General features: G+C 30.1%; 12 protein-coding genes and 1 long non-coding RNA gene across 21 annotated transcripts; 6 read left to right on the top strand and 7 right to left on the bottom strand.

Moving 5' to 3' along the window:
* Positions 1–24: 24 nt before the first annotated feature.
* On the top strand, positions 25–1,474 carry LOC111426347 (WD repeat domain phosphoinositide-interacting protein 3). The gene is made up of 3 exons (XM_023060834.2): positions 25–197; positions 260–1,120; positions 1,174–1,474. The coding sequence occupies exons 1-3, from the start codon at positions 131–133 to the stop codon at positions 1,278–1,280; spliced, it is 1,035 nt and encodes a 344-aa protein (XP_022916602.1). The 5' UTR covers positions 25–130; the 3' UTR covers positions 1,281–1,474.
* LOC111426565 (retinol dehydrogenase 12-like) lies at positions 1,472–2,667 on the bottom strand. The gene is made up of 3 exons (XM_023061157.2): positions 2,575–2,667; positions 2,373–2,528; positions 1,472–2,319 (listed from the first exon to the last, which is right to left on the bottom strand). The coding sequence occupies exons 2-3, from the start codon at positions 2,488–2,490 to the stop codon at positions 1,505–1,507; spliced, it is 933 nt and encodes a 310-aa protein (XP_022916925.2). The 5' UTR covers positions 2,491–2,528; positions 2,575–2,667; the 3' UTR covers positions 1,472–1,504.
* Positions 2,665–7,549, bottom strand: LOC111426563 (sodium-independent sulfate anion transporter-like). Of its 3 annotated transcripts, none has more exons than XM_071195707.1 (9): positions 7,487–7,549; positions 5,057–5,194; positions 4,601–5,008; positions 4,331–4,551; positions 3,733–4,078; positions 3,369–3,671; positions 3,174–3,319; positions 2,950–3,117; positions 2,665–2,903 (listed from the first exon to the last, which is right to left on the bottom strand). In XM_071195707.1, the coding sequence occupies exons 2-9, from the start codon at positions 5,160–5,162 to the stop codon at positions 2,718–2,720; spliced, it is 1,884 nt and encodes a 627-aa protein (XP_071051808.1). In that variant the 5' UTR covers positions 5,163–5,194; positions 7,487–7,549; the 3' UTR covers positions 2,665–2,717. The 3 variants fall into 3 exon arrangements, with proteins under 3 accessions (XP_071051808.1, XP_071051807.1, XP_022916923.2); XM_071195706.1 differs by lacking the exon at positions 7,487–7,549 and adding an exon at positions 7,204–7,274; XM_023061155.2 differs by lacking the exon at positions 7,487–7,549 and adding an exon at positions 5,389–5,594.
* On the top strand, positions 6,002–7,892 carry LOC111426564 (sialin-like). The gene is made up of 5 exons (XM_023061156.2): positions 6,002–6,145; positions 6,206–6,375; positions 6,580–6,816; positions 6,868–7,450; positions 7,500–7,892. The coding sequence occupies exons 1-5, from the start codon at positions 6,100–6,102 to the stop codon at positions 7,859–7,861; spliced, it is 1,398 nt and encodes a 465-aa protein (XP_022916924.2). The 5' UTR covers positions 6,002–6,099; the 3' UTR covers positions 7,862–7,892.
* Positions 7,893–8,380: 488 nt separating this feature from the next.
* On the top strand, positions 8,381–9,086 carry LOC111426587 (nucleolar protein viriato). The gene has a single exon (XM_023061193.2). The coding sequence runs from the start codon at positions 8,381–8,383 to the stop codon at positions 9,032–9,034; it is 654 nt and encodes a 217-aa protein (XP_022916961.2). The 3' UTR covers positions 9,035–9,086.
* Positions 8,828–10,167, bottom strand: LOC111426586 (diphthine methyltransferase). Its single transcript, XM_023061192.2, has 2 exons — positions 9,988–10,167; positions 8,828–9,930 (listed from the first exon to the last, which is right to left on the bottom strand). Exons 1-2 carry the CDS (start codon positions 10,097–10,099, stop codon positions 9,014–9,016), a joined length of 1,029 nt encoding a protein of 342 aa, XP_022916960.2. The 5' UTR covers positions 10,100–10,167; the 3' UTR covers positions 8,828–9,013.
* A 380-nt stretch (positions 10,168–10,547) lies between these two features.
* On the bottom strand, positions 10,548–14,475 carry LOC139429716 (uncharacterized). 2 transcript variants are annotated; one of them, XR_011640265.1, is made up of 3 exons: positions 14,145–14,475; positions 13,764–13,940; positions 10,548–13,675 (listed from the first exon to the last, which is right to left on the bottom strand). It is a non-coding gene; the product is annotated as an uncharacterized lncRNA (long non-coding RNA). The 2 variants fall into 2 exon arrangements; XR_011640264.1 differs by having other exon boundaries at positions 10,548–13,940.
* Positions 10,731–16,169, top strand: LOC111426723 (SH2 domain-containing protein 4A-like). Its single transcript, XM_023061383.2, has 4 exons — positions 10,731–10,951; positions 14,724–15,443; positions 15,497–15,727; positions 15,782–16,169. Exons 2-4 carry the CDS (start codon positions 14,726–14,728, stop codon positions 16,078–16,080), a joined length of 1,248 nt encoding a protein of 415 aa, XP_022917151.1. The 5' UTR covers positions 10,731–10,951; positions 14,724–14,725; the 3' UTR covers positions 16,081–16,169.
* LOC111426726 (B9 domain-containing protein 1) lies at positions 16,088–17,266 on the bottom strand. The gene is made up of 3 exons (XM_023061389.2): positions 16,976–17,266; positions 16,716–16,925; positions 16,088–16,667 (listed from the first exon to the last, which is right to left on the bottom strand). Exons 1-3 carry the CDS (start codon positions 17,211–17,213, stop codon positions 16,567–16,569), a joined length of 549 nt encoding a protein of 182 aa, XP_022917157.1. The 5' UTR covers positions 17,214–17,266; the 3' UTR covers positions 16,088–16,566.
* A 74-nt stretch (positions 17,267–17,340) lies between these two features.
* LOC111426721 (cyclin-dependent kinase-like 4) lies at positions 17,341–22,649 on the bottom strand. Of its 5 annotated transcripts, none has more exons than XM_071195710.1 (6): positions 22,541–22,649; positions 19,318–19,572; positions 19,072–19,266; positions 17,652–18,932; positions 17,530–17,588; positions 17,341–17,457 (listed from the first exon to the last, which is right to left on the bottom strand). In XM_071195710.1, exons 2-6 carry the CDS (start codon positions 19,483–19,485, stop codon positions 17,355–17,357), a joined length of 1,806 nt encoding a protein of 601 aa, XP_071051811.1. In that variant the 5' UTR covers positions 19,486–19,572; positions 22,541–22,649; the 3' UTR covers positions 17,341–17,354. The 5 variants fall into 5 exon arrangements, with proteins under 5 accessions (XP_071051811.1, XP_071051810.1, XP_071051812.1 ...); XM_071195709.1 differs by lacking the exon at positions 22,541–22,649 and adding an exon at positions 21,349–21,638; XM_071195711.1 differs by lacking the exon at positions 22,541–22,649 and adding an exon at positions 19,762–19,906.
* Positions 20,015–21,240, top strand: LOC111426724 (glutathione S-transferase theta-1-like). The gene is made up of 4 exons (XM_023061384.2): positions 20,015–20,216; positions 20,271–20,509; positions 20,569–20,749; positions 20,807–21,240. Exons 1-4 carry the CDS (start codon positions 20,105–20,107, stop codon positions 20,959–20,961), a joined length of 687 nt encoding a protein of 228 aa, XP_022917152.1. The 5' UTR covers positions 20,015–20,104; the 3' UTR covers positions 20,962–21,240.
* Positions 22,650–23,156: 507 nt separating the features above from the next.
* On the top strand, positions 23,157–24,789 carry LOC111426725 (zinc finger CCHC domain-containing protein 24-like). The gene is made up of 5 exons (XM_023061387.2): positions 23,157–23,292; positions 23,837–24,023; positions 24,088–24,303; positions 24,354–24,518; positions 24,570–24,789. The coding sequence occupies exons 2-5, from the start codon at positions 23,844–23,846 to the stop codon at positions 24,681–24,683; spliced, it is 675 nt and encodes a 224-aa protein (XP_022917155.1). The 5' UTR covers positions 23,157–23,292; positions 23,837–23,843; the 3' UTR covers positions 24,684–24,789.
* Positions 24,790–24,902: 113 nt separating this feature from the next.
* On the bottom strand, positions 24,903–27,280 carry LOC111426536 (SWI/SNF-related matrix-associated actin-dependent regulator of chromatin subfamily A-like protein 1). Of its 2 annotated transcripts, none has more exons than XM_023061098.2 (6): positions 26,887–27,280; positions 26,616–26,829; positions 26,431–26,565; positions 25,707–26,381; positions 25,370–25,661; positions 24,903–25,317 (listed from the first exon to the last, which is right to left on the bottom strand). In XM_023061098.2, the coding sequence occupies exons 1-6, from the start codon at positions 27,182–27,184 to the stop codon at positions 24,925–24,927; spliced, it is 2,007 nt and encodes a 668-aa protein (XP_022916866.2). In that variant the 5' UTR covers positions 27,185–27,280; the 3' UTR covers positions 24,903–24,924. The 2 variants fall into 2 exon arrangements, with proteins under 2 accessions (XP_022916866.2, XP_022916867.2); XM_023061099.2 differs by having other exon boundaries at positions 25,370–25,652; positions 26,887–27,279.
* Positions 27,281–27,354: the final 74 nt, after the last annotated feature.

Below are 27,354 nucleotides of genomic sequence, written 5' to 3'. Positions count from 1 at the left end.
TCTATTAAATTAAAGTAAAATTATTCTGACAGATTATATTTTTTGAGGTTAACAATGTTTTTGTTGATCTCTTTCAACAATAATTAAAATAACCCAATGATTTATAAAAATTAAATTAAATTAAGTAAATATGAACATAGACGAACATAACGCTTACGGAAATGGATTAACTTACGTCGGATTTAATCAAGATCAAGGTGATTTTTAACCTAACTTTTCTTGGATTAATCTCGAATTAATCGGTTTTTATTTACTTTAGGATGTTTTGCTTGCGCTACAGATACCGGGTACAGGATATACAATTGCGATCCATTAAAAGAAAAGCAAAAACAACATTTTTCCGAAGGTGGTTTGAGTTACATAGAAATGCTGTTTAAGTGTAATTATTTAGCGTTAATCGGAGGCGGGGAGCGACCTTTATACGCCCCAAACAAAGTGATAATTTGGGATGATCTAAATAAAACGACCCCGATTAATTTGGAGTTTAAGGATCGCGTCTTAGCCGTGCGATTACGAAGGGATCGAATTGTCGTTGTTCTTGAAGCGATCATTAAAGTTTACACATTTACGCACAAACCCCAACAAATTCACGTCTTCGAAACGTGCCCAAACCCAAAGGGTTTGTGCGTTTTATGTCCAAATAGTAATAATTCAATGTTGGCTTTTCCAAGTCGAGGAATTGGAAGGGTTCAATTGGTTGATTTGGCAAACACTGAAAGACCATCGTTGGATGTTTCCGCTCATGAGGCAAAGATTAATTGTATCGCTTTAAATTTGCAAGGAACTAGATTAGCCACGGCTAGTGAGAAAGGCACTTTAATCCGCGTTTTTGATACATTGGATGGACAAAAATTGGTTGAGCTACGTCGAGGGGCTAATCAAGCTACAATTTATTGTATTAATTTTAATCACTCATCGACTTGTTTGTGCGTATCATCCGATCATGGAACTGTTCATATCTTTTCGTTGGATGACCCAAAATTAAATAAACAATCATCTTTGGCGAATACTTCGTTTTTACCTAAATATTTCTCATCGAATTGGTCATTTTGTAAATTTTCTGTTCCTAATGGACCTCCTTGTATTTGTGCTTTCGGCGCGGATTCAAATTCAGTTATCGGTAAGATCTATTTATTAATAAAGAAATAATTTTTTAAATTAATTTATTTTTAGTTATTTGTGCTGATGGTTGTTATTACAAGTTCGTTTTTACTACAAAGGGTGATTGTACGCGAGAAATAAGTGCTCAGTTCCTCGATATGACTGATGAGAAGAATTAAATGTTTTAATTTATTTTGTAGGTTAGTTCTTGACAGATTTAATTTTTGACAGATTATTTTTTAGGTTAGTTTTTATTTGATTATTTTTTAATTTATATTCAAAAAACTTTATAAATGCACTTAAAAGAGCTTTTAAATGTAAAAAAAATATATCTTAGTGTTTACATTTTAAATAAAAATAAATTATAAAATAATTGTTTAAAAAAATAGTTTCTTTTTTTAGGTTATGTTATTTTAAAAGGATCATAATTTTCTAATTTACAATACTTTAAACTTTCAATCCATAATCTTTCGGCGTCCCCTCTATGAGTGGCTTTACCAGCGGCCCAATGTCTCTTACAATCAGCGTAATAAAACCCGGTTTCGTTTTGGAGGTCTTCTTCAACGGCGCAATAAATGGTTGTTTGGGCCCCCTCTTCGGGGGTTGTCATGAATATCCCTCTACTGGTGAATCGACTTAAAAGAACGGATATGTTATCTTCAATAAATCGATATAAATTTGTTTTAACAACTCCGGGATGGACGGCGTAAACATTGATACCATGAATATTCTTGTAATATAATCTCTTAGCGAGTTCCCTGGTGAACAATATCATGCACAATTTGCTTTGGGCGTAGGCTTTCGTTGAACTATATTTCCTTTTTTCCCAGTTTAAATCGGTGAAATCTAAATTTCCGTATAAGTGTGCTATCGATCCTAAATTAATAATCCTAACGGGGCGACTTTCGATTAATTTTGGTAATAATAATAAAGTGAAGAAGAAATGTCCTAAATAATTAACACCCCATTGGATTTCGAAACCATCGCTGGTCTTCGAAAATGGACACGCCATTATCCCAGCGTTGTTAACCAATAAATTTATTTTAGGTTTTTGTTGCAGCAACATTGCACATCGCCTTATTGAAGATAAACTTTTTAAATCCATTTGAACATGATCTAAAGTTCCAACTTTACGACGTCTCAAACATTGTCGTTTTATATCATCAATCGCTTCTTGTGCACGAAGCGGTACTCTACACGCAATTATCACGTTACATCCTACATTTTAAAACATTTCTTATTAATCTCATCGAATCATTATTTATCATCACCTCGTAAATAAAAATCTTTCGCCGTTTCTTTCCCTATTCCCGAATTACCACCAGTTATGACAGCTGTTTTTCCAGTTAATCGTTTCGGAGATAAACACCTTCCAATTGAAAGTCCCATGATTTACAATCCTTTAATTTTGTCGATGTTAATGGGGCCTAAATAAAATTAATTTAAAATATAAATATTTACTTTTCTACTTACCTAAAGAAGGTTATTTCAAAATGTGTCAAAAATGACGAGTTTAGCGACATCTATCAATAATGGCCAAACTATAATTATTCAAAAATTAAATAATTCTAATAAATGTAATTACTATCACAATTTAAATCACAATTATAATAATATTAATACTTGATAAAATCTTGAACGTTGTGCTTATCAATTACATCACGAGCTTCATCAATCGTGTCGAAACAAACCAAATTTTGCGGCTTAACCCCTTCCAAAGTGTGTAGAACTGATGGTTTTATATTAATAAAGAAAATCGGTTGATTTCGTTTCGAGAAATCATCAAGTAACGATTTAAACACCTATAAACGATAAATAATTTAAAATTTTTATTAAAATTTTAATTACCTTAGCCGTTGTAAAATCAGCGGCGTGAATATGTTTAGCATCCACAACAACCGGTTTATTTTCCTCTTTTCTCCCCGCTTTTACAACGATCGATCTTACATATTCAATCGAAGGGAACGATAACGTCCTATCGGGTGTAATAAAAACATATTCATTCCCCAATTTCGTCTAAAAAAAATTGTTCATAAAAAGTGAAGTTATAAAAAGTGACTTGGTTATGTTACACTTAATTTTTTGATTAAAATTTTTGGTCGAGCTGAAGCGTACAACAAAAATACAACATTAATCAGGATTCCAACTAATATTCCAAGTTCTAAACTAACAAATAAACATGTTAAAAATGTAGCAACGGCCGGGATTAAATCGATTTCTAAACAAAAAATAATAAGTAATAAAAAATAGCTTCATTAAACAATTACTTTTTGTTTTCCAAATTGGCTTGAACACGTGTAACTCAACCATAAAGATAACAGCAGACACAATTAAAGCCGCCAAAGTTGGTTTTGGAATAAACTCAAAGTATGGTGTTAACACAATCAATGACAAAATCACTAAAACTCCAGTGTAAATCCCACCGAAAGTTGTTTTAACTTCACACGCGTAATTCACGGCTCCTCGAGCTAACCCACCTGTTACAGGAATTGAGCTAACGAATGATGATGCGATGTTACATAAACCCAAAGCTAACATTTCTTGGGTTGCATCAACTGGTTGACCTTCCGCTAAAAAGAATTAAATTAAAATCAATGCAAGATAATAATAAGAAATAAATAAGATACTCACAAAAAACTTTCGCTAAAGCTATATTTTCTAATATTGAAATTAAAGGAACAACAATTAGCCCAGTTCCTAATTTAGATGACATTTCGAAGAAATTTAAAGTTTGATTATTGTTGATGGTTGTGGAAAAATTGGGAACGGAAAGACTTGGAAGCCCCGATGCTACAGGACCTGTTAAAGTAAACGGTTTCATATCGTTCTTTTCGAAAATATAGGCCATGAGGGAAGTTAGAAAAACCAAAATTATGTTTATCGATATGTAGAGGAACCAAAGAGATTTTTTGGTGATGCTATGAATTAGTTTTTGTTGTGAAATATCTTTAGGGCCAATTTTTATGTCTTTTAATTTCTGTAAATTAAAAAAAATTGTAATGAATAAGACAATAATAAAAATTTATTGAAAATAAATTTATGTTAACACAAACATAACCTTACTTTTTAAAAATTGAGGTTATGTTTTAACTATTAAAATTATTTTTATATTTATTGTTGTTTTTTGTTTAAAATTAAATTTAGTTGATGCAATATAAAAAAAAATAATATAGGCAACCATATTTGCATCAATTTAAATTGATTAATTTTAAACAAATAAAATACTTACTCGACACGTTAAAATAGTTAATATGCAAGAAACCCCCAAAATAGCATCATAAATATTAGTTTCACTAATTTGATTAAAAACAGCTTTCCAAACTTCGATAAATTTCCCACTAGAAATTCTAATTCCTAATAAATCTTTAATTTGACTCGTTGCTATTATAATAGCAGCCGCGGAAGTGAAACCTGTCGAGACTGGGCCTGATATAAAGTCGATTAAGAAACCTACAAAATAGTTATGATTAATTTTTTAAGATTTAAGTCTTGATCTCACCTAATTGGAGAATTCCCATTAATAATTCAATGCATCCGGATAAAAAGCACAATAAAACGGCTCCATCGAGACCTAATCCGTTTAAATTTTCTCTGGTTAAAATCGTCGCGATGGCCGTTGGCCCGATTGGGGACACTTTACAACTTCCAAAGATGACGTAAACAAAACAAGCCATAAACGAGGAGTACAATCCGATTTGGGCAGGTAACCCAACGACGTTTGAGTATGCAATACCTTGGGGGATCACGGTGAGGCCTATGGTTATCCCAGCGACTAAATCACAAAGCGCAAATTGTTTATTGTATTTGGGTAACCACTGCAAAATTGGAATTCGTTTTAATACGAATTTTTTTAAGTTAATTTGATTTGATGTGTTTGTTTGATAATGATTTGGTGAATTATCTTGAGCTAAAAAATTAAAATGTTAATTAAAATTGGGTTAAAATTGAAACTTACTTGTGTTATTGACGGCGTTTTCATCATTATCGGTAGTAAAAGCGGTTAAAATCACTTGGTTTTGCTTAATTGGTTCATTTAAATTCGTCATTTTATACTTTCTCATCCCAAAAAATCCACAAAGATGTAATTTTTTTCCTAAAATTTTAAATGAATAAAAATAATTATTAACACAAAGACAAAGAGATTCATATCGTGATGAACAGTGATTTATTTTTCATTCTTTATTGCGTAATCTAAGTTTTTTGTGATGTTTTAAGAGGAAATGGAGAGTTTAATTACTTAATTATAAATAATTATTTAAAGATAATCTTAAAAACAAAAATTCGTACGTGATCCAACGAAGAAAAATCACGAAACAATTTTATTCGTTTAAATACGTTTATCTCAAAGTAAAATCGCGAACGAGAATTAAAATAAGCACTTTTTTGGTGAATAAAATCTTTTCGATTTAGAGGTTCGCTTGTAAAACGAAGGAATTGAATCGGTAATAAAAACCGGCCGAAAACTTTCACATTCGCGGCCGTTCGAGCGACTGGCACCGCTTTATAACGATCAAACGATTATATATATTATTTTGATCATAAACGAGACGCGAATGGTGTCGGTGCAAGAGCGAAACATTTAACAACAATTTTTAGCGATTATTGAATAAACTTTATTTATTTCTTAGTTTCTCCTAAGCAAATAAAAAGAAATCGTGGATTGAATTAAAAGAGAAATTTTTTTGACGTTTCAATATAGTTGACGTTTAAACGTAAATGTGACATTTCTAACAAAAAAATACTTTAAATAATGATATTTGAAAAAGCAATGCTACCAACCTAAACCAAACTTCTAATTTGAAATTTGGCGTTTAAAAAAAAATTTGAAACATTTTTTAGTAATATTAGGATAAAATATAAAATTAAGTACGATTAATAAGTTATAAACCTAGTTTTATGATTTGTCTACTAGATGGTACAATTTGGTACCTAGCAACACAATGACGTTTCTCAATTTTGGCATTGCACCAAGAAAAATATTTTTTTTAATTATCGTTAATGGTTAAATACGGTTGTAGCATCCTTCGTTGTTTATGTGGATGTTGTAAGTACTTTTCATTATTAATTAAAAATAAATTTGATCGATTTTAATTCAATTTTTGAGTCATAATTCGCCAAAGAATCGTCGTGTCGACTTTATGTTTGTTAGGAATCGTCATAACCTACGCTCAAAGGGTCGTTTTAAGTATTTCAATCACCAAAATAGTCCCTTTAGAGAAGAGGTTATTTATTAATGAGTGTTTGGCGGAAGATGAAGAGGCTTCAGAAGAGATGGTAAGTGTAAATAAAAAATTAACTATCAAAAAAATTTCTTTGAAGTGACACTTAATTAACCTCAAAATTTGATTCGTCAAATGACAAGAAACATTTCAATTTAGATAAAAACAAAAATAAATTTCCTTGAGGGTCCTTCAAAGATAATTTCACTTCAGATTTGTTTTTAATTATTAAATTAAAATGACGTCTTTATTAATTGAGGGTCCAACAGCAGATTGGTCGGAAAGTGTCCAACAATACGTGTTGTTATCATTTTTCGCGGGATATCTGGTGGGTCATATCCCGGCGGGATTAATATCAGATAAAATCGGACCAAGAATCGTTTTCTTTTGGGGCGTTTTCGTTTCTACGTTAAGCACCGTAGTTACACCGGTAACTATCGTTTACACCCATGCAGCCGTTGTAATCGTAATTAGAACGATTGCAGGCCTGGCCCAAGTAATATTTTGAAAACTAAACAATAAAAAATTATCTAACTTAATATTTTAGGCAGTTCTTTATCCCTGTACGAGCATTTTAATCGCCCGTTATATCCCCCCGCAAGAGCGAGGTGTAATGGGGGCTTTTTCAATGGCTGCGCCGTCATTAGGAATGCTTTTTGGGAATTTAGTGACCGGGCAATTAACGTATATGTATAAAGATTGGCAATGGGCTTTTTATTGTTTCTCGTTACTCGGTGTTATTTGGTGCATTTTTTGTTGCATTTACATTTATAATGGAGCCGAATCTAACCCGAGAATGCTCGAGGATGAAGTTGAGTATATTAATTCTCGAATAGCGCCCGGATTACGATTAAAAATTCCTTGGAAAGGGATGTTAACTGACCCAGCTGTTATTGGGCTCATGTTTGGGTCGTTAGGGTCTGATTTATGGATTTATTTGATGGTAACTAATATTCCTAAGTATATGGGGACCATTTTGCATATGAATATGAACGAATTATCATTAGCCACTTCAATCCCATCCCTCTTTTTGTGGATATCAAGTGTTATTAGCGGTGAAATTGTTGATTGGACTATAACAAAGAAAAATACCAATTTATTATGGAATAGGAGAATTAGTTCGTTTATTGGTATGCATTAAGCCAGAATAAAACAGTTTATTTTACCTTTTTGTTCCAGGTGTTTTTATCCCGTTAATTTTTACAGCCGCAATGGGGTTTGCCGGTTGCGATAAAGTCCTAACCGTCATTTTATACAGTTTAAGCAACTTTTCGAGAGGCCCTTTTTACTGTAGCTTAAAAATTAACCACTTAGATTTAACTTCGAACCACGCTGGCATCATAATGGCAATAATAAACGGATTTGGATGCTTCTCCGGTATCTTCGCACCACTAATCGTTAAATATCTAGCCTCAGATAACACCTTGAAAAGCTGGGCGAACGTTTTCTTCACAGTTTGCGCCATTAACTTGGGTTGCCATATTATTTACATGGTTTTAGCACGAGTCGAAAGAGCTAAATGGGATACAGAGGATGAATAAATATGTATTTCTATTAAATTATTTAATTATCTTTGTAATAGTTTTAAACGTCCTATCTTTAATAAAAATTTAAATTTAAAAACCTTCAAAATGGAAGATTAAACGTCAAAAATGACAGATTAAAACGTCAAGATTGACACAAAAAATGTTGATTTAAAGAGTTTGATTTAATCCTCACAAATTAATAAACAATTTCCAATTTAAATAAAATAGCGATAAGAAATAATTTTCTGTACCTTACGATACTAATATTTAAGAATGAAAATTGTAGATGTCGCCACTTAGTTAAAAATTATTAATTTAAACCAAATTAATTTATTTAAAATAAATTACTTAATATTGTTAATTATAAAAATATATGTTTATTTTGATAACATTTCTTAAAATAAATTTTTCGAAACCCTTGAAACATTAAAACAAAATTAATTAATAGATGTCGCCACATTACAAAAATAGAAGCACGTTGTGTCAAAACTTAGCAACAAATTTGTATAGGTTATGTTTCTTTAAATAATTAAAATGCCATCGAATAAAAAGGTTAAAAAGCGTAAAATTAATTTGGTTTTCGATGAAGATAAACGTCGCGAATTCTTAACGGGCTTTCACAAAAGAAAATTGCAAAGGAAAAAGGAAGCCCAAGAAAAACTAGAGGCACAATTAAAAGAGGAACGAAAAAGGCTTAAAAAGGAAGCGAAAGAATCTTATAAAAAATTGGTAGTTTCAAATAGAGATATAGTTTTAGAACATGTTTTAGAAGAAGAATATGATGACGAAGAGGTTACGGTTAAAATAACGGAGATAACAGCAGAAGATATTGCTAAAAAAAGCAATAAAATTGGATTTAATCATGTTCAAAACGATGATGATGATAACAAAGATGATGACGAAGTTGATAATGAAAAAGGAGAAGACGGAGAGATACCCGGAATGGAATTAAAATTAAAAAAGAATAAAAATACTCAAAAGGAAGATAAAAAAATGTTTAATTCCATAAAAGACGTGAAAAAGTCTTTAAAAAAGATTGCGACCCAAAAAGTAAAGAAAAGCATTGTTTTTAAAAAGAAAGGAGAAATGGAAAGGAAGAAAATGTTGAAGAAATCGTTAAGGAAAAAGAAAGAAAATTTAAAATTAAAAAATAAACACAAAAATAATTCACGTATTAAAAGTTGTTAAACACATTAAATTATCGTAAAAAGAACAAGTTCCGATTAAATACTGAGCTTCATTTCTAATTTTTTTAATACTCTCCAAAGATAACCAACTCCAATCAACACCGTAAACTAAACTTTCATGTTCGTTATAACCCCCAATTATTTCACCGCTACAATCATTAATTTGAACGATGTGAGCACCTCCGCTCATACACCCCGCTAATAAAAGATTATCTCCGAATGGATCCCATTTTAATCGCCATAAAGTACCGGGTAATTCCAATTGAAATAAGCAATCCTTTAATATCCGATCATCCCAAATTCTTAAATAAGAATCATAACTTCCGGTTGCTAATAAATGCTCTCGGTGAGGATTGGATTGGATTGAGGTAACCCCGGCAGTGTGGGATTTATTTTTAAAGGTAAAATCACCAATTCGGGAATCGTGGGAGAATAAAAATGTGTCATCACCGCCGGAATAAAAAATGTTTGAGTTGAAATGATTAAAAGTAACACACCAACATTCGAAATCGTGCGGTTTATAACCGTTTAAGTAAGTTAACTGATTATTTTGGTAAATTAATCGATGTACACCTCCTTTTGAGTCGCTACAAACAATCTCTTGCGATCCAAAATTCGTTTCTGAAGATGACCAATCCAATGATAATAATAAAAGTTGTGGAATTTCACTTGGAATTGTTAATTTACATTGTAACACTAAATTAACATTTAAATTTAATACATAAATTTCGATTGATTTCGTCGCGTTCACAACTCCCAAAATTGATCGATTTCCAATTTTATTTCGGCACCATTTTGTGTCCAGTACTCCGGAACATCCGATTGTTTGTAATAAATTTAAATCATCCTCGATTGAAAATAATAATAATAATCCTTTTCTTGTTTGAGATGTTTCATCTGATTTGTTATAAAAATTAGAAATTAATGAGAAAATTAAAAGTTAGGTTAACTCACCTTTTTCAAGTTGATAATTGGCGCAAACGAAAACGTTTTGGTTGGGTTCGTGGGGACAAAACTCGAGGGAATCGGCGTTTAATTCGGTTTTATACGTGTTCAGAGTTAACATTATAATAATAATATATTTTATATTTTAAAACATAACCTAAAGTGAGGAAAATAAACAAAGTAGCGCCATCTAGTGTCAAAGGGTTCATTTAAATTTAATTAAATTATATTATAATTAATTCAATTAACTATTAATTAAGCCATAATTACGTACTTTTTTTCTCAGTTTTGTACTTCTTTAAAGTTAACATTATTTATATTATTATTTTAAAATACTTTAAAACATAACGGTATAAATGCAGATAAAGTGGCACCATCTTGTGTTAAAGAGTCCATTTAATTTGCACTACAATTTAAATATTATTAAATTCCTCTACCATTGAATTAATTATTAATAATTTCTAATTGATTATTTAAGTTTTAATTTATTGTTTAGATTTTATTTTTATATATTAATTTTTATAAAATGATAAAGTAGGAATCGCTAAAAATGAAGGTTAAAGAGAAGACATAATTCAAAATTTTAATTTCAACAAACTAATCAAAAGCGTTAATATTTACATTTTATATCAATAACTGAGTATTTCCTTGTGAAAATTGATTTTATCGAAAAAAAAATATATATAAATACATATTCCGATTTAATCGAGGTTCAAGTTGATTCAAGTTGGTCAACAGCGTTAATTCAGGTTAAGCTGGTTGTATCCTCCCTTCTGTATCTGTTTTCAGTCGTTCTCCAGACTTGGTACGGTGAGCAATGTGAATAAAGTTATAAAAGGAGACGCTAAAATAACACATATTTGATAGAAAACATTCTAAAGTTCAAGTTAATAAACATTTATTTGTGCAATTGTATTCTTTTTAGTTATAGTTTTGAGTTTTTTGTTATAATCCGGTTTGATTTGGCATTTGAGTAAGTTAATTCATGTTTTTGTTGCTATTTTCTTTAATTTTTATAGATTTAGATTAGTATTAGATAAGATCATATGATTCAAACGGATTAAGTTAGATCTAAATTAATAATAAACCTTGATTCATAATTTTTTATCATTTTGCGTGATATCATTTCCGTTAAAATGTTTAAACCATCAAGAAGAATGTCATAAAATCAAGAAACTTATGTAATTATTTGTATGTCACATATTTTCGCAATGATTCATCGCAAATCCAATAAATTTATTTGAATTAATTATCTGTAAATAATTTTATTTTATTGATAACTCAACGAAAATTCTCGCTAAGGCAAAGTAACGTTTAAAAGATTATTTATTTGGTTGAAAAGATTAAAATTCTTCAGTAAAATGACCTTTTAAAAGTTCACGGTCCGAATTAAACCCATTCTGCTGATGAGACAAAACTATTTTCACACACAGCACAAAGAAACAACTTTGTATCAACATGAATAACAACATAATATGAAGAATTAAATTAATATTTTTCTTAAATAATTTACTGAATATGTCTTCAATAAACATAATTATTTTAAAAGCCGCAAAAACCATGAGTTTCCTTTCGTTCTTATCGTTATAAATTTTCCTTTTGTGGCTTACAACGCGATAATTATAATTACCACAAGAAAAAGATTGAATGATACCAAAGTCGGTTTGTTGCCATTTTCTTATCTCATTTTAATGCATCACGCGTACAAAATCTCACTACAACGGCAACAACATACATGTTCGCTTTATTTGTAAATTTGTATTCACGTCACAACTGCGTACATGTTTCCACTTTGTTTGTTTAAGCATATAAAGGTTCAGGAAAGATCCTAAATCCTTTTTGTCGTGTTTTACAACTTTTTTTTCGGATGAAAAATAAACAAGGTTGTTTTCCAGATGTATATCGAGTTTAGATTATAATAATATCGTTGTTATTGTTTGCATAAACTTGTACAAACTTGTTTTTGTTGTCGAAGTATAAAATGTATGCGTATTAAATTTTACTCATTATGGTTCTCTCCTTTATTCCGAGAATTTGATGTGATTCTTCGAAAAAACACTCGTTAAAATAACTTTCTTATTCATAAAAGAAATGAAATCTAAAAAAAATAATTCTAGGTTATGTTATATGTTTAATTTAACGTATTGTTTAAATCAATTTATTTAAATTTAACAATGGATTATTATTAAATACATCGTTTGGCGAAAATTTATGATTTTATAACAATGATTTTTTTAATCATCGTTGTGTTGTGAAGTTAGTATTGTCAAATTTGACATAAAACTTTTTTGTTGTTTAATACAACCTCAATTATTAGGTTTCTTTATGATCACAATAAGAATTAATTATATGGACCAATTTTCAAGATCTGTGTCTCGGAAAATTGACCAGAAAACGGCGTATCATCATCAAACGTTTACAGTTAGATCAATTCTTTTCTTCATGTAGTTCTTTGGGGCCGGCGCGAACCAATGTGTCTACCATATGCTCACTTCTAACTGTGCATCTTGATTCTCGACGCCGCGGTTCGCCGTTAATGAACCGAAACGGTACTGTTATTAATCGGAATGCAACAGGATTACGCAAGAAAAATTTTTTATTTCACAAAGAAAATGGTTGGTAAAATGTCAACGTCGAATAAGAAGTTTAAAATATAAAACACCAAAACCAGTCTTGTTTTTGAGTTATTTTAAGACCATGCGGTGTTGATATTTCGGTCCTAGCACGTCTAGACGTTCATTTTAAACGTTTTACTAACGACATGTGGGATTATAAAGACTCGCCCCCAATAAAACATTCTGAGTCACAGCGTTTAAAATTTATAAAACAAATTTTCAATATTAAACAAATATTTTCTAGAAGAACTTTCCATTTCTTTTCTCTTTACCTACTCACTTAATGAACTCATTGTTCTGTGTAGTGACTAAAGGAAAAACCATATAATTATAATTATTTCTCCTCTCGATGGATGCGTTCTATATGGATAATTCCATTCAAAACAGCTAAAATAAAAAGAAATTTGTCGGGAAACGAAAAGAAAACGTGTTATTGTGAATAATAAGAGTGGACAATAACGAAAAAGAAACTTATGAATGAATTGATAAAGTGAGGTTACGTTAAACGTCAAAAACGCTTCAATATAATTTTTTTTAATTAACCGATAAATACGTTTTAAAAGAACAATTTCTTTGTGAATTTTCTTTGTAAATAACTGGGTGAACCAATGGTGAAAGGTTTAACCTTCTACAACAAACCTTGAATAAGTCGTACTTTGAACATTACCGTTCTTGTTCCTCCTTATTCGATATCTTCAAGATATAAAAATACAAAACCCAAAATTAATGTTGAAATTAAATTGTTTAACGAGTTAATTTTCTTCTTTCACTCTTTCTCCAACAACAGTTTAAGCGTTTATTGTTCATTATGTGGTGAAAACGCGATAAAAAACTTCCTTGAAGTTTAATTTGGCAAGAAAAAAAAAGTTTCGGCGTATTGTTGCAAAACCGGAAGAGGTATGACGAAATTCGGAGCTAAAAAATTCCAAATGTTGAAGAATGCCCCATTTTCTTCATATTTTTGTTTATCTATGTTTCAATTTAGTTCCCACTTCAATTTTAACCATAATAATCTTCATCATAACAATTCGATGATTTATTTAGTTCGATGAGCTTCATTAACCATGTAATTGGTGCGTAACCTTTAAAATAAAATAAATAAATTAACTTTCACGTTCAAATGATTAGTATATATATATAATTTAAAGGTTAAACGTTTAAGCTTTTCACTTTTTTTCCTTATTTCGCATCGATTAGCACCATGAGAGCGTGTTAAAGATTAAAAAAGCCGCAAATACGAGGAAATTAGGATGGCTCGTTTATTTTTTCGGTTTCGAGCGCACTCATCAGTTAAATTTAAATCCCAGGAAAAGAAATTGGTCAGCAATATTTCCTAGAAGAAAAAACCTAAAAATATACAATTAATTATTAGGGTTACTTAATTAATTCACTTAATTGTTACCCCGAAAAAATGAAACTTTCTAATAACAATTAAGACATTACAATTAAAAAAAAGCAATTAATTAAGTGAATTAAACAATTAGACGAAGATTTAAAAGCAAAAATCAAATTAAATTGAGAGATCTGATAATGTATGGAGTTATTACTTACAGGAAATGAGTTTAATGTAAAAACTGTGTCAGCAACCTATTCAAATCGTTAATCAAACTGAACGAGTCACTGAAGATGTCGGTCACTGTAAAATAATGGATAATAATAAATTTTCTTATTTCATATTCATTTTGAGGTTATGTTTTCTAAAAAATTAAAACTTATTTAATCCATTTATTGACTTTATGGAAATGGAAAAGTTATCGCAATACTTAACTTCGCATCGCTGAAATCGATTTAGAAAGAATTTTATTTTATAAAAAGCTTTTTAACGAAATATTTACGAATTTTTAACCATTTTAAAACTCATTTTTTGACAATCTATAAATAATGTGAAGTTACCTACCAAAATAAAATTTATGATTATTATTTATTTTTTATTATACTAAAATGTTTGTTTTAATTATAAATGAATAAATTGTATCTGTTTTCATAAATAAATCAATTATTTATGTCGAAATTAATTCAGGAATTGAAGCTGAAATTAAAACCAATAGATGGCGATACATATTTTGTTTATATATGTTATGACATAACCTAACTTAAAGTTTGAGTTAAAATAATTTAATTTTTTTTTAGAAATGTTACAACAAATTCTCAAAGATCTTTACGTTGACCCAGAAATCTTAATAGAACTCGACGATCAACAAAAACAAACGTTATTTTGTAAGATGCGAGAAGAACAAGTTCGGAGATGGAAAATTTGGGACGAAGAAATCAATAAAAACCACCCACAAAAGACAAATAAAGATAATAAAAACCCGTGTAAAAAGAAACAAGTAAATTTTTTGATAGGAATTGACGGTGAACCTTGGGTTTGGGTAATGGGCGAACACGAAAATGATAAAACGATTGAGGAAATTCTTCGAGATGAAGCGTTAGATAAAGCAAGGAAAATCGCCGAAAAAGAAGCCGAAGAACTTCGTAAACAAGTTGAAGCGAATATTGAATTAGAATTAATCGATCTAACGCCAAAAATCGAAGATAATGTTGATATTTATTGTTCTGTCGATGAGTTAAGAGAAAAAATGAAAAAACCTGCTAAAAATGCATGTAATAATTACAGTATAAATCGATATCAAAATAAAAATAATAAGATTAATTTAATGGATAGGGACGTTTTACAAGAAATTACTTTAAATAAAAATAAAGTCGCTCAAAGGGTCGCGTTGTGGGAGAAACGGATGACCGAAGAGAGAACTTGCGAAATTCTTAAGAAAATGGAAAAGAAACAAATGGAAGCTGTTCGAGAAGCGGAGGAAGCAGAGAAGAAACACGAAGCTTTATGGAGAGAACAAGGTACATTTTTATTACCGATTCTAATTTGGTTATTGTATTTGTTTTATTTATAGAAAGAAAAGCTAAACAAGCCGAACAACAAATCAGAGAGATTGCAAGACGGGCTAGAGAAGAACACCGATTAAGTTCAAGCAATTCGAACAATTTAGAATTAGATACAAACTGTTATATTACTCCGGGGGTCCCACCTAATAGACATGCGGTTATTGATTGGTACAAAACTAAAGAAATACCCAGAAATGCTGGGTTAGATTCATCGAATAAACCGTTAAATTGGTTTCATGGTACCTATTTTTTTAAATTTTATACATATTAATTAAATTAATTTTTATATTTAGGTTTAATTACAAGAAAAGAAGCGGAATCGTTATTATTAAATCAACCGGATGGGGCTTTCCTCGTAAGATTATCAGAAAAAATTTGGGGTTATGCAATATCATACAAAGCGAAAGAAAAGTGTAAACACTATTTAGTTAATGCGAATCAAAATTATTCATTTTTGGGTACTAATCAGATTGAGCATAAAAGTTTAATCGATTTGATTAATCATCATTATGAATACGCGTTAACGGGAGGCGAAAAGCTTCGAAATCCGTGTCCTAAATGCAACAACGAAGGATTCAAAGAGATATTTTGAGTGAATATTCTGTGATTAATAATGATTTTTATTTTTTGACTGCTTATTTTTTTGTATTGTTTTATTAATTAAAACGATTTTTTTACATAGTTTTTTACAAAATTATTTAAACAGCATCATCCTTAATTAGGGCCAACTCCCTTTTCGTTCTATCTTGTATTTCTCTGGCAGCAGCTTCTTGCACCAACCGTTCAATTTGGATCTCTATCGATCGAATTTTACCGTTCATATTTTCAATTTCGTGGAAATTTTTCTCGATGGCACGTTCCAATCGCGTTTTAACGTCGACGTAACTTTGAAGTTTCACCTGGTTTTTCTCTAATAACACTTGAATCGTTTCCATACTTTTATTACCTTCCGTGTAATTTTTAGAAACACCTCCCATTCTAATTATCACTATAATTTTTATAATTACACACAATTTTGAATAAAATTCATCCAAAAAGCAAAAAAAAAATTTTTGTTTGAGCGTTGCTAAGACAATTATTAATTTCTTTTTAATCCGACATCATAACCTAAAGAAACTAAATTTTGTGTTAATATGTTTAAAGAGCATCTTATTTCTCCGCTTGAAATCATTCGAATTACTAAAAATTAATTTAGTTATATTAGATAATTAAAAAGTAATTACGTACATCCTATTCCTTCGTCTTCTGCTAGCATCTTTGGTTCTAATAGTTCAGGTTGATAACCAAAAAAGGTTCCAAAATAACCTAGCAAAGAGCTAGGTTGTGGTCTTGCTAAACTAACATCGATTAAATGGACCCCGGTTTGAATGGGGATGTGGATTCTACCATAACCTTTTAATTTGAAACCTTCGTAAACACTCAAAATTAGTTGGGGCCCTAAAACAAGTCGGTGTAAAATATAATTTAATTTTGATTTGTAATTTTACATCCGAAGATATTCGATGATTTATAAACGATATCAATGGGGTAATTTAAAACGATTTTGGAGCAATTTTGGGTTATGTTAACTGTTTGTGATAAACCAAGTTCTAAACCACCAACTATCTTCCAATCTGGGCCGGTTATTAATTCGTATTTGCAGTGCCAAGATGTTCCGGATGTTGTTAAAGCGGTTATGTATTCAATTTGGCCACTTATTGATATTAAAAATGAGCCGTTTGTCATTGTCGGTAACAAATAGGTTATGTTTGTTAGATTTTTAGGTTATGTTTGTATTACAAGAATGATTACAAATGGATTACAAGATTAGTTTTGGCGCCATCTATGGGATTTTTAAAGAAACGAAATGACATATTTAAAATTATTTTATTTAAAATATCTTTTTATTAATTTATTATTAATAATATTAATTTCCTGGGTTAAAATCCAAATTAATATACTTGCGTTTTGCCTTTTTGTATCTAAAATCCTATAAAGAAAAGTTTATAATAAAATTAAATATTTACAAGATTTATATAAATATAAACGATAATATAGCTACATCGAAGGAAAATTTGCGAAGATTTTTGATGATTGATGAGACGTGGATGATTTAATTCTCTACAAATAAAACTCGTTTCACATAAAAAAAAAGTTAATTCTTAATTAACTTGAAATATTTACCGGAGTGACTTCATCACCTAAACTTTGCTTTTTCTTCGTTTTATTCGGACTCACTGTTAAATTTGGGAGTGAAAATTCGTCTTTTTGATAGTTTAAATTCGTTTTTGTTGTTTTTTGACTCTTCTCTTTCGCCGTAATGGGCTCTAAATTCATGAATATCGAATCTAAAACAATGTTTTTATCCAGTTTTTTCAAAATATGCCCCCCTCTTGGAGGATGAATCAATGGAACTTGATGGAATGTTTGTTTAATTGAAGTTCCTTGAATATTTTGAAGAAAATTCGGCGACTTTTTAGTATCTTTTAAACTGTTTACGCTTAAACTGACGTTTATTTGTGACGGTTCAGTTTGGGGAGACGCATCTGGAGGGATTTCTTTTATTTCAGAGTACATTATGTTATCGAGAGACCTTTCCAATTTTGATTCGCTAATTGATTCAACTATTAATTGTTTTGGTTTTGGTTTGATGAAATAACTCGAATTAATTTGATATTTTTGGCTTGACTTTTGACTAATGCTTTTATTTGAATTAAATTTATCGGAGAGAGATTCCGATGTTATTGCATCGCAACTAAATTTCCTTTTAATGCTTCCCTCTGTTAATGAAACCTTCCACTTTGGGGGTTCAACCTGTAACGATCTTCTTTGGCGAATCTCCTCTTTTTTATCGGTTGATAATAAAACATCGGCTTTGCATTTTCTTAGAAGGGGGTTAGAGTTGAATTCGATTAAAACTTTCTCTCTTAAAGCGGGTAAAAATTTGTGAGGGAATCTATCGTGAGTAAAATAATTGTGTTTTAATAATTCTTCAGACGACGGTCGTGAAATCGGATCCATTCTCATGCAAGAAACCAAAAAATCCAATGTTAAAAGAGACCAACTCGAAAACTTTTTGTACAATCCGTTTGTTTCATTCATTGCCGACTTCATAATCGATCTTAAATGACTACACTTCGACATTTGGCTTTGGTGACGCGCACAAGGCTTTCCAATTAACTTTATTATAAGATATAATTGATCAATATCACTATCACCGGGAAATAAGGGATCCCCTGTCATCATTTCAGCAAATAAACAGCCGATGGCCCAAATATCGACGGCTGATCCATATTGCTGCTCCCCAACCAATAATTCAGGGGCCCGATACCATCTCGTCGCTACATATTCAGTACATGGCTCCCCATTTAATGATATTAACCGTGCAAAACCAAAATCGCATAATTTTACAACTCCAAGCGATGATACTAAAACATTTTCAGGTTTAACATCGCGATGAATTATCTAAAAAAAATTATATTAATAACCTCAAAAAATGTTTAATCTAAATTATTTGACAGTTTTGATACTTGAAAGTTAGGTTATGAAGTAAAATAAAATTATCTTATTTAAATATTTAACATAGTAATTTTTAATATCTTACATGATTCGAATGGCAAAAATTAATCGCCCTCGTCACTTGATAAATCCTCTCCCGACAACGATCATCCCCTAACCCCGAAGGCATTTTTTCTAATTCATCCAAAAGCGTTCCCTCTAAATATTCAAAAACCAAATAGAAACGTTTTCGGTGTCGAAACACCTCGATCATTGTCACCAAATTTTCGTGGCGTAACTTCTACAACAAAAGCTAATTACCACAAAATTCTAAATAATCCTTTTTAGAAACCTTTAACATTCGTATTTCCCTCAAAGCCATTCTTCTAACCGCCGCATCTTCTTCGGTTTCTAAAAATTTCTTCACCGCAACGATTTGATCCGTTTCTTTATGTTTACATTTTAAAACTACACCGTAAGAACCTTCACCGACCATCGCAAGTTGTTCATATTTTTCCATCGCTCTTCTTTTACTTTATTTCGTTCGTTCGATTGTAAAATATATAAATCATCCAATGATGATGATGAAAAAGAACATTAGATTCATCTGAAATAAAAAAGAAATAAAGAGATAAAAATTTATTGAAAGTGTATGTATAAAGCATTTGAAATCAATACAAGATGTGGGTTTATTTTATTATGATTAATTCAACGACATGATAGCTTTTATTGTTGCGGTGATCAATAAACCAGTCACGCAAATTCAATTTGAACTTTAATAAAACTTAATTTTAACCTCAATCGATCAAAATGAATAATTGTCATTTTATGCCAAATTGTTTTGACATTAATTTCTAACTTCACTATGAGTCTGATTATTTTATTTAATGAATTACTAATTAAAATAATGAATTAATTTTCCAAATTTATTAAATCGCTTTTGAATCGATTAGTTTATATTTAGACTATTCTTTAATCGTTGCGCAAAGTTTATTTTTATAGTACCAAAAATAATTTCTTGAGTTAGGCAACCAAATTTGCTTCGGTTTAGACTTTAATCTTTGTTCTAAAAATAAATAAAAACACGAAACCGGCTTGTTTCTTTAATAAACACGAAGTTTATAACTCTTTTGATCAAGATGACTTTAAAAGTTTATTTAGATTTGGTGTCTCAACCATGTCGATCACTTTACATGGTTTTAAAAGCGAGCAACACTCCGTTTCAAATGGAATCGATTGAACTCTTTAAAGGTTGTTAATTAATATCTCTAAATTAATTAAGATAGCATATGGTTTAATTTTTAGGGCAACACTTGCAAGAAGATTACTTAAAAATAACCCCTCTCCATAAAATACCGGCGATAACTGAAAATGGAATGAATTTAATTGAAAGTGTAGCTATTCTACGTTATTTAGATGCCACAGGAAGAATTAATGAGAAGTGGTACCCAAAGGAACCGATGAAAAGGGCCAAAGTTGATGAGTATTTAGAGTGGCATCATATTAATATGAGAGCAGTGTTTTTTACTCTTTTTCAACGAAAAGTAATTAATTCGTATTAATTAAAACAACCAACGATATTAATTCTTTTAATTTTTTACAGATTATTTTCCCCAAATTCTTTAATAAAGTAACTTCACCGGAAAGCTTGGCAAAGTTTGATGAAGCTGCCTATAACGCTTTGGATACTTTTATTGAACATTGGTTAGGCGATAAACCTTTTATAACCGGAAATAATATAACAGCAGCTGATCTTTGGGCTTCATGCGAAATTGATTCGCTTCGTAAGTTAATTTTAAATAAATTAATTAATTATTAACTTATTTCATTATTGTTTGAAGCTGCCGTTAAAATTAATCCATTTTCTGATGGACGAGAGAAGTTAGCCGACTATATCGTAAGAGTTAAAAATGGTGCATCTCCTTGGTATGAAGAATCATTGGAAAAATTAACGAAAACGTTTAAAGCCCAAAAAGGGGAAAAATCTAAAATGTAAAAAAAAATAAATTTTTAAAATTTAAACTCTTTAAAATAAAGAATTTTAGTTTAACTCAAATATTAATCTACTTAATCAATGATCACGATAAGGTTTGTTTTATAATCTTTTTTAAATAATAATCAATAAAAACTAATTATTAAACTTCTTCTTCACAATGATAAGGCAATGGGATTTGGAAAATTATTAAACTTAACCTCAAAAATTTGACAGAATTGACATTTGATAATTCAAATTTAAAAGTTAGGTTATGAATTAAAATAAAATTATTTTTAAATATTTGTTTTTTAATTTACAGAAAAATCGAAGGGTTGGTCAGCTTTTTCAAGTTGAACGACCCTTTGATTAGCTTGACCAACATATCTCCCCGTCCACGCGAAATCTTACTTTAAATTTATCCATGAATTTCGTTCACTTTTTAATTCACACAATAACATACTCTTGAACTTGAAATTTAACCGTTTTTAAAACCCCGTTCAATAGTTTCGAAACTATCCCAAAATAACACAGCGAACACTAATAATTTCAACTTTATCGTTTACAAAGTTTTGGAAAACTTTTTGACAGTTCCTTTTTGCGTTTGGTTTTACATTTCGTTTAATACATTCGTTTTATACACTCGTTTCGTACCGTTCGTTCGGGTTCCCATCAGGTAGACGACGACGGACGTCATAGTACTGCCGAACTAGCACGTAAGCGTAACGTAAAAGAGAAAAGTTGAAGAGAAGGGAGAAGGGAAATCGGCGTTTCGATTTTCTACACGAACCTTCGAACGTTTTCCACAGGTGCTCTAATAAAAATCAATCAATATTTATTTAAATCTAACAATAAGATTCAAATCCAAATTTTTTTTAGGTTAAATTGACAGCTTTTAGGTGATGTCAAATTTGAAAAATTCAAATTAAAAAATCTTATTACAAGAACTAATTGTTATATAACGTTGAAATAAAACTCATTTTGAAGCAAATTTTAAGAAGATCTTATTATTACTTTACGTATTTGAAACGTATTTGTTTATATTGAAGCGATAAAAATTGAGGTTAGGTAATACTTAACTTTGAGTTGTAGGTGCTGAGTTTGGAATTAAATTTTTTTAAATGAATTTGAATATTTTTGAAAATTTATTCGTATTTCTATTGAAAACCTATATAATTTTTTCGATTTATTAACATTTTCATTACAATTTCATAGAAACGTCAATGTGACTTTTAAATAATTAATTGACAAACTTTTAAATATGACGTTTTAATTTAATTTGAGGCTATTTACAATAAATTTATTAAAAATGTTTTTTATTGCAATTTAAATTTTTATTGATAAAATGTTCCAACTGATTTTAAATCTAAAAATGTTTTGGTTTATAAACTATTTGGGTGACTAAATAGCATGCATTTTGATAAAGGCGTTTCGTCATAGTTTATGAAGAGTATATAAACATTAAACAGTAGAGGTCTTAGCGATAGTTGTAATAGGTACGCTTAAGAGTGAAGTAAAACCTTCTCGATGGCACTTTCATAGTCAGGTTTGAATTTTGATTAATAATATTTAAACTATAAGTAATATTTGATTATAGTCTTACCTTGAGTTGAATTGATTCAGTTGAAGCTGCACGTTCTATTTTGTAGAAATTGTGTAAAAAATAGCATAAACAATTAATTTTTTAATATTCGCGTTTTATTTTGCGCACTGTGTCAATAAAATTAATTTGATTAATTGATTTGATTTGATTAAATTGACAAGGCATAACTGTTTTATGTTTTCTTTTAATTATTTTAATATTATTTGAGAAATTATTGAAATAATTTAATACTTCTTATCGAAACAGTGATAGTTTAAGGTAACTCAATACCAAAATGATACTCTTAGTATTCGATAAGAAAGTATTAAGTGTCAAGATAATTGGAAATTTGAAGATTATTTCGAATTTAATCATTCTTTAAAGTTGCGTTAAAAATCCTGAAAATTTTCTATTTCAACTCGAATATAAGAGCTACGATGAGGGTATATTTTTAGATTTTCAGCTGCGTTCCCCACTCTCAAAATCTCTCTATTTCTCTTCACCGTATGCGAAACACCAATGATTTTACTATTTCAGATACATTTTGTCCCTATAACACTGAAAACTTTGTGTGAGTGCGTGTGTGGAGTCCAATTCGCCAAAAAAATGCCTTCATAAACCAAAAACACTCCCTAAAAATCTAAAAATGTCAATAAATGTCCTGATGAGGGTACAAATTGTGCCGAAAAGTGTGAAAAAATTTTAAACAAACTTTCGTTCTGTCATTTAGAGCCGGGATCTTTTAATATAAATAGATTTTCTAGTTTAAGTAAGTAAGTTTTTACTCAAAATAACATTTTTTCACCGTCAAAATCAAAAAAATTAACTTCACGTTGGAAATTGTAAATTGTCGAATGAACAGGTGCGCGAAAATCATGCCAAGATTACAAAATACAATTTTAGAACGTATTTGAATCTCACTAATCGGTTAAAAATTAGATTAAAAAATTAACCTCAAAAATTTTTTTTGACAGCACCAACTTCATTGCATTCTTTCCAATCAAATTTTAATTTTTTTGACAACTTAAAGTGACAGCTAATATCGATGAAAAATAATGATTAAATTAATGAAAACATTTACAAACAAATCTTTCAATTGAAATCGTTAATTCAAATTTAAACAAACATTAACCTAGAAAAAAAACTTATAAACAAATCGTTATGATCGTAAAAATAGGTATGGAATTACGTCATTTAATCTTTCTTCTGTAAATGAGACGGTCTTTGTGTGTTTAATTGATAAATTTTCGCTGAACCATCATGAATAAAAACGCCAACACCACAACAAAAACCATTCACGACTTTTTTAACGATTAGATTCCAAATGGCTCCAACTGCAACGATGATTTCACAACCAAGTTTAACCATTGTAAAGCGTCAACCCGATTATAACGGAAATACGAATTCGATATATCATCATCATCCTCACTCCTCATACACATCTTCACCGAATTGGTATCAATATTTAACCATAGAACAAGGATTAGATTCATATTCAGTACAGGTAAAGTTTTTGAACAAAATCGCCATCTATGTGTCAAAAATGAAACTAATTAATGTCATTTTAGCCTAAGTTGTTATCTCCAAGTCCGGTTTGGAATTCGTATCCAACACCGCAATATAATTATTCAATTTATAATAACAACGCGGATATATGCGAATTAACGGAACAATTAAGTGATTTAAATTTAAATCATTCGAATCGACCAACAAAACGACCTCCTGCTACATATATGTGTCATTTATGTTTTCAAAAAGGCCATTATATAAAGGACTGTCCAAAAGTAAGTAATTTATTTAATTTTATTTTAATTTATTTTTATTACTTTATTAGGCACGACCTAAAGGGGAGGGAAAGACGCCTTATCAAGGTAGAAAACGTTGTTTTGGTGAATACAAATGCCCAAAGTGTAAGCGGAAGTGGATGTCGGGGAATTCGTGGGCTAATAAAGGACAGGAATGTATTAAATGTCGCATTAACGTTTTCCCACACAGACAAGTAAGCTTTCTTTTAGATTAATATAATGTGTGTATTTATTTTTACTTTTAGCGACCATTAGAAAAACCCGACGGTTTGGACGTTTCCGATCAATCGAAGGTACATCCGCAACATTTGTGCCAAAAATGTAAAGAACTCGGCTTTTATTGCAGAAGGGTTCAATAAGGATTATATTTCTATGCATTATTAAAAAGTACTCTTATTAAATTTTATGTAATTATTTTATTAGAAATCAATAAAAATCTTCATTTAAAAAAAAGTTTCCTGTAATTCTAACCTAAAATTAAATTTCAATTTCAAAATAATAACTAGATCACTGTGTGTTTTTTTCAAATTTAACTTAATTTTGAATTATATTAATGCTGTAATACCAAATCAACGCAATTAACTTAATAAACATTTTATTTTAAATATCTATTGAGCTCAATAAATCGTTAAATCCATCGTTAAATAAATCATAACCTAAATCTCCTTCATCATTTTTATTCTCCATTTTTAGCTTCTTTTTAGGTGACTCAAAATATGAACTAATATCCAAAGTGCCACATTCAGTGTGAGAACTTCCCAAACAATTCTCCAAACAGTTTCTAATCTCATCGGATTTCACTAAATGTTGCTTTTTAACTTCGACATTTTGATACGATTCCTTCGTTAAACCAATTTCGCTCAAAATTTTTTGTTTTTCTTGTAATAAAGGCCACATATAGTCATCGGCTGTACCAGGGGCTAATAAATACCGCACAGTTACTTGTTCTTGTTGGCCTATTCGATGGGCTCGGCTTTCGGCTTGACTCAAAATCTACAACAAAATTTTGAAGATAAATTTAGATTTTTGTGGTGCAATAATTTACGCTTGGGTTCCAATGCAATTCGGCGAAGATAATTAATTGGGCTTTAGTCAGGGTGATCCCTGCGTTTGCCGCTGTGATTGATAGTAAAGCGCAAGTATAAGAATCGTCGAATTGAAATTTATCGACGTTTATTTTTCTTTGTTCTGAGTTACAATAACCATCAATTCGGATGAATTTTATCTTTTTATTGTTTAAAATTTTTTGTACTGCGTCTAACATTTGCTGATGATGGGCAAAAATTAAAAATTTCGATGTTGTATTTAATATTTCAAGAACATAGGAACTAAAAGAACTTAATTATTATTATTAATCAACGCTTCTTTTAAATTATAATCACCAAACTGATGGGATTTTAATTCTTGATGTTTCAGAAAAAAACGTAAGTAAAGCACTATGTTTTTCCAACGCTTTTCCCCGATTGAACTTATCGGATAAAATCGTTAAGTTGTTGCGATCATTTTCACTAAGTTGATTTAATTTAACGTCTAAAACAACGACTTCTTGTACTTTTTTTGGCAAACTTTGTAAAACGTCAGCTTTCGTTCTGCGGATCATAAATTTTTTCCTCAAAACTATTTCTAATTCTTGTAAATTTGACTGTCCGGTTGCATCCCAACCAAAACTTGTCGTTTTACCATCGCAATAACGCGTTGAATAACCTATAAACCCCCCAAAAAATTTCGAATCGATTAAACTTAACTGGGAATATAATTCGTTAGGTCGTGATAAAGCCGGTGTTCCAGATAATAAAACGATTCTTTTTGACTTTTTTGCTAATAATGTTGCAACTTGGGTACATTTAGCTTTAAAATTTTTAATTGTGTGGGATTCATCGATTATTATCACACCAAAATTTCTTTCCAACAACTTTTCACCACACCTACTCATCATATCATGGCTAACGATTAATACTTTTGCATCTCCGATGTAGTCTTTTCTTGTTATCATGTATTGAGTTTCCATTATTGAAACGCTTGGTAGATATTTATGAATCGTTTCTTCCCAAACATTCCTTAAATTAATTTTATTAAAACAAATTAACTCGAAAATCAAATTTTTACTTCATTGAAGCTGTTGTAACGATGAGTAAGGGCCAATCATCTCTGTAATAACTAGCTATTCCTAGCGCTTGGAACGTTTTTCCCAACCCCATTTCATCAGCAATTAAGCAACGACCCCCTTTATCAATTCCAAAACTATAATAAAACACAATAAGAGAAAATAACCCAAACAAATTTAACCTCACCAAACTCCTTCCTCTTGAAAAGGCATTAACGCACTTAACAATTCATTATCTATTCTAGATAAATCGATTTTATCATCGCCTTTTTGTATTTTAACAGTTTTAATCACAAATTGAGGTAGTTTTACAAGGACAACTTGCGGGTGTAACAACAATAATTTTTGTTCCAATATTTCGTAGTCTTTTAAATCAAAATCCCAATTTTTACTTTTAGCATCTTAAAATATACCAATAATGATAATTAAATTATTTAGCAAGTAATTATAAAACGTACTATAATTTTTTGAAGAAATTGATTTAAATACATGTACAGATGGCTCATGAAAATCAGATGAGTTTGCAACAAATCGTGACTCGGAAATTAAGCTAAAACTGATCGTTACGACTTTATTAGACCCGTAAAACACCTCAGATTTCGATTTATTGTACAGCTTAAAATTAAACTTGTTTTGGTGATTTAGGCTGGTGGATGGAGAGTTATGATTATTAATTGGGTTGTGCTGAGATTTCGCTAATAATTTTAATTGAGCTTGTCTTCGTTTTTCTTCAATTTCAGCAGGTGTACACTGCATTTTGTTATTATTATTAATTTTCTTTATATAACCTCAAAATTATCCTTCAATCTACAAAAGTACCAACATAAACCTTACATGAACCTTACCCATTATACCAACTGAATAACTAATAACAACAAGTCCCCCTAAATTAATTTTTAAAAATACTTTATCGGTAAATATCAACA

Source organism: Onthophagus taurus, chromosome 5, assembly GCF_036711975.1.
Source record: "Onthophagus taurus isolate NC chromosome 5, IU_Otau_3.0, whole genome shotgun sequence".
Lineage (NCBI taxonomy): Eukaryota > Metazoa > Arthropoda > Insecta > Coleoptera > Scarabaeidae > Onthophagus > Onthophagus taurus.
This window is presented reverse-complemented; position numbering and strand designations above follow the sequence as displayed.

What these genes read in the sequence shown, in the direction of transcription:
- LOC111426347 (XM_023060834.2), top strand. Translation starts at nt 131, where the DNA reads ATGAACATAGACGAACATAACGCTTACGGAAATGGATTAACTTACGTC. An exon ending in CGGATTTAATCAAGATCAAG is followed by an intron (nt 198 to 259) that starts GTGATTTTTAAC and finishes TATTTACTTTAG; the next exon opens with GATGTTTTGCTTGCGCTACA. An exon ending in GGATTCAAATTCAGTTATCG is followed by an intron (nt 1,121 to 1,173) that starts GTAAGATCTATT and finishes ATTTATTTTTAG; the next exon opens with TTATTTGTGCTGATGGTTGT.
- LOC111426565 (XM_023061157.2), bottom strand. Translation starts at nt 2,490, where the DNA reads ATGGGACTTTCAATTGGAAGGTGTTTATCTCCGAAACGATTAACTGGA. An exon ending in GAAAGATTTTTATTTACGAG is followed by an intron (nt 2,320 to 2,372) that starts GTGATGATAAAT and finishes TTTAAAATGTAG; the next exon opens with GATGTAACGTGATAATTGCG.
- LOC111426563 (XM_071195707.1), bottom strand. Translation starts at nt 5,162, where the DNA reads ATGAGAAAGTATAAAATGACGAATTTAAATGAACCAATTAAGCAAAAC. An exon ending in AAACGCCGTCAATAACACAA is followed by an intron (nt 5,009 to 5,056) that starts GTAAGTTTCAAT and finishes TTAATTTTTTAG; the next exon opens with CTCAAGATAATTCACCAAAT. An exon ending in TTTTAATCAAAAAATTAAGT is followed by an intron (nt 3,118 to 3,173) that starts GTAACATAACCA and finishes AATTTTTTTTAG; the next exon opens with ACGAAATTGGGGAATGAATA.
- LOC111426564 (XM_023061156.2), top strand. Translation starts at nt 6,100, where the DNA reads ATGGTTAAATACGGTTGTAGCATCCTTCGTTGTTTATGTGGATGTT. An exon ending in AAGAGGCTTCAGAAGAGATG is followed by an intron (nt 6,376 to 6,579) that starts GTAAGTGTAAAT and finishes TTATTAATTGAG; the next exon opens with GGTCCAACAGCAGATTGGTC. An exon ending in CGATTGCAGGCCTGGCCCAA is followed by an intron (nt 6,817 to 6,867) that starts GTAATATTTTGA and finishes TTAATATTTTAG; the next exon opens with GCAGTTCTTTATCCCTGTAC.
- LOC111426587 (XM_023061193.2), top strand. Translation starts at nt 8,381, where the DNA reads ATGCCATCGAATAAAAAGGTTAAAAAGCGTAAAATTAATTTGGTTTTC.
- LOC111426586 (XM_023061192.2), bottom strand. Translation starts at nt 10,099, where the DNA reads ATGTTAACTCTGAACACGTATAAAACCGAATTAAACGCCGATTCCCTC. An exon ending in CAATTATCAACTTGAAAAAG is followed by an intron (nt 9,931 to 9,987) that starts GTGAGTTAACCT and finishes ATAACAAATCAG; the next exon opens with ATGAAACATCTCAAACAAGA.
- LOC111426723 (XM_023061383.2), top strand. Translation starts at nt 14,726, where the DNA reads ATGTTACAACAAATTCTCAAAGATCTTTACGTTGACCCAGAAATCTTA. An exon ending in AGCTTTATGGAGAGAACAAG is followed by an intron (nt 15,444 to 15,496) that starts GTACATTTTTAT and finishes TTTTATTTATAG; the next exon opens with AAAGAAAAGCTAAACAAGCC. An exon ending in ACCGTTAAATTGGTTTCATG is followed by an intron (nt 15,728 to 15,781) that starts GTACCTATTTTT and finishes TTTTATATTTAG; the next exon opens with GTTTAATTACAAGAAAAGAA.
- LOC111426726 (XM_023061389.2), bottom strand. Translation starts at nt 17,213, where the DNA reads ATGACAAACGGCTCATTTTTAATATCAATAAGTGGCCAAATTGAATAC. An exon ending in ATCATCGAATATCTTCGGAT is followed by an intron (nt 16,926 to 16,975) that starts GTAAAATTACAA and finishes GACTTGTTTTAG; the next exon opens with GGCCCCAACTAATTTTGAGT. An exon ending in AGAAGACGAAGGAATAGGAT is followed by an intron (nt 16,668 to 16,715) that starts GTACGTAATTAC and finishes ATTAATTTTTAG; the next exon opens with TAATTCGAATGATTTCAAGC.
- LOC111426721 (XM_071195710.1), bottom strand. Translation starts at nt 19,485, where the DNA reads ATGGAAAAATATGAACAACTTGCGATGGTCGGTGAAGGTTCTTACGGT. An exon ending in GGGAAATACGAATGTTAAAG is followed by an intron (nt 19,267 to 19,317) that starts GTTTCTAAAAAG and finishes CTTTTGTTGTAG; the next exon opens with AAGTTACGCCACGAAAATTT. An exon ending in TAGGTGATGAAGTCACTCCG is followed by an intron (nt 17,589 to 17,651) that starts GTAAATATTTCA and finishes TTTTATTTGTAG; the next exon opens with AGAATTAAATCATCCACGTC.
- LOC111426724 (XM_023061384.2), top strand. Translation starts at nt 20,105, where the DNA reads ATGACTTTAAAAGTTTATTTAGATTTGGTGTCTCAACCATGTCGATCA. An exon ending in ATCGATTGAACTCTTTAAAG is followed by an intron (nt 20,217 to 20,270) that starts GTTGTTAATTAA and finishes TTTAATTTTTAG; the next exon opens with GGCAACACTTGCAAGAAGAT. An exon ending in ATGCGAAATTGATTCGCTTC is followed by an intron (nt 20,750 to 20,806) that starts GTAAGTTAATTT and finishes TATTGTTTGAAG; the next exon opens with CTGCCGTTAAAATTAATCCA.
- LOC111426725 (XM_023061387.2), top strand. Translation starts at nt 23,844, where the DNA reads ATGGCTCCAACTGCAACGATGATTTCACAACCAAGTTTAACCATTGTA. An exon ending in TAGATTCATATTCAGTACAG is followed by an intron (nt 24,024 to 24,087) that starts GTAAAGTTTTTG and finishes ATGTCATTTTAG; the next exon opens with CCTAAGTTGTTATCTCCAAG. An exon ending in ATATAAAGGACTGTCCAAAA is followed by an intron (nt 24,304 to 24,353) that starts GTAAGTAATTTA and finishes TTACTTTATTAG; the next exon opens with GCACGACCTAAAGGGGAGGG.
- LOC111426536 (XM_023061098.2), bottom strand. Translation starts at nt 27,184, where the DNA reads ATGCAGTGTACACCTGCTGAAATTGAAGAAAAACGAAGACAAGCTCAA. An exon ending in GTTACAACAGCTTCAATGAA is followed by an intron (nt 26,382 to 26,430) that starts GTAAAAATTTGA and finishes AATTAATTTAAG; the next exon opens with GAATGTTTGGGAAGAAACGA. An exon ending in ATTAAAATCCCATCAGTTTG is followed by an intron (nt 25,662 to 25,706) that starts GTGATTATAATT and finishes ATAATAATTAAG; the next exon opens with TTCTTTTAGTTCCTATGTTC.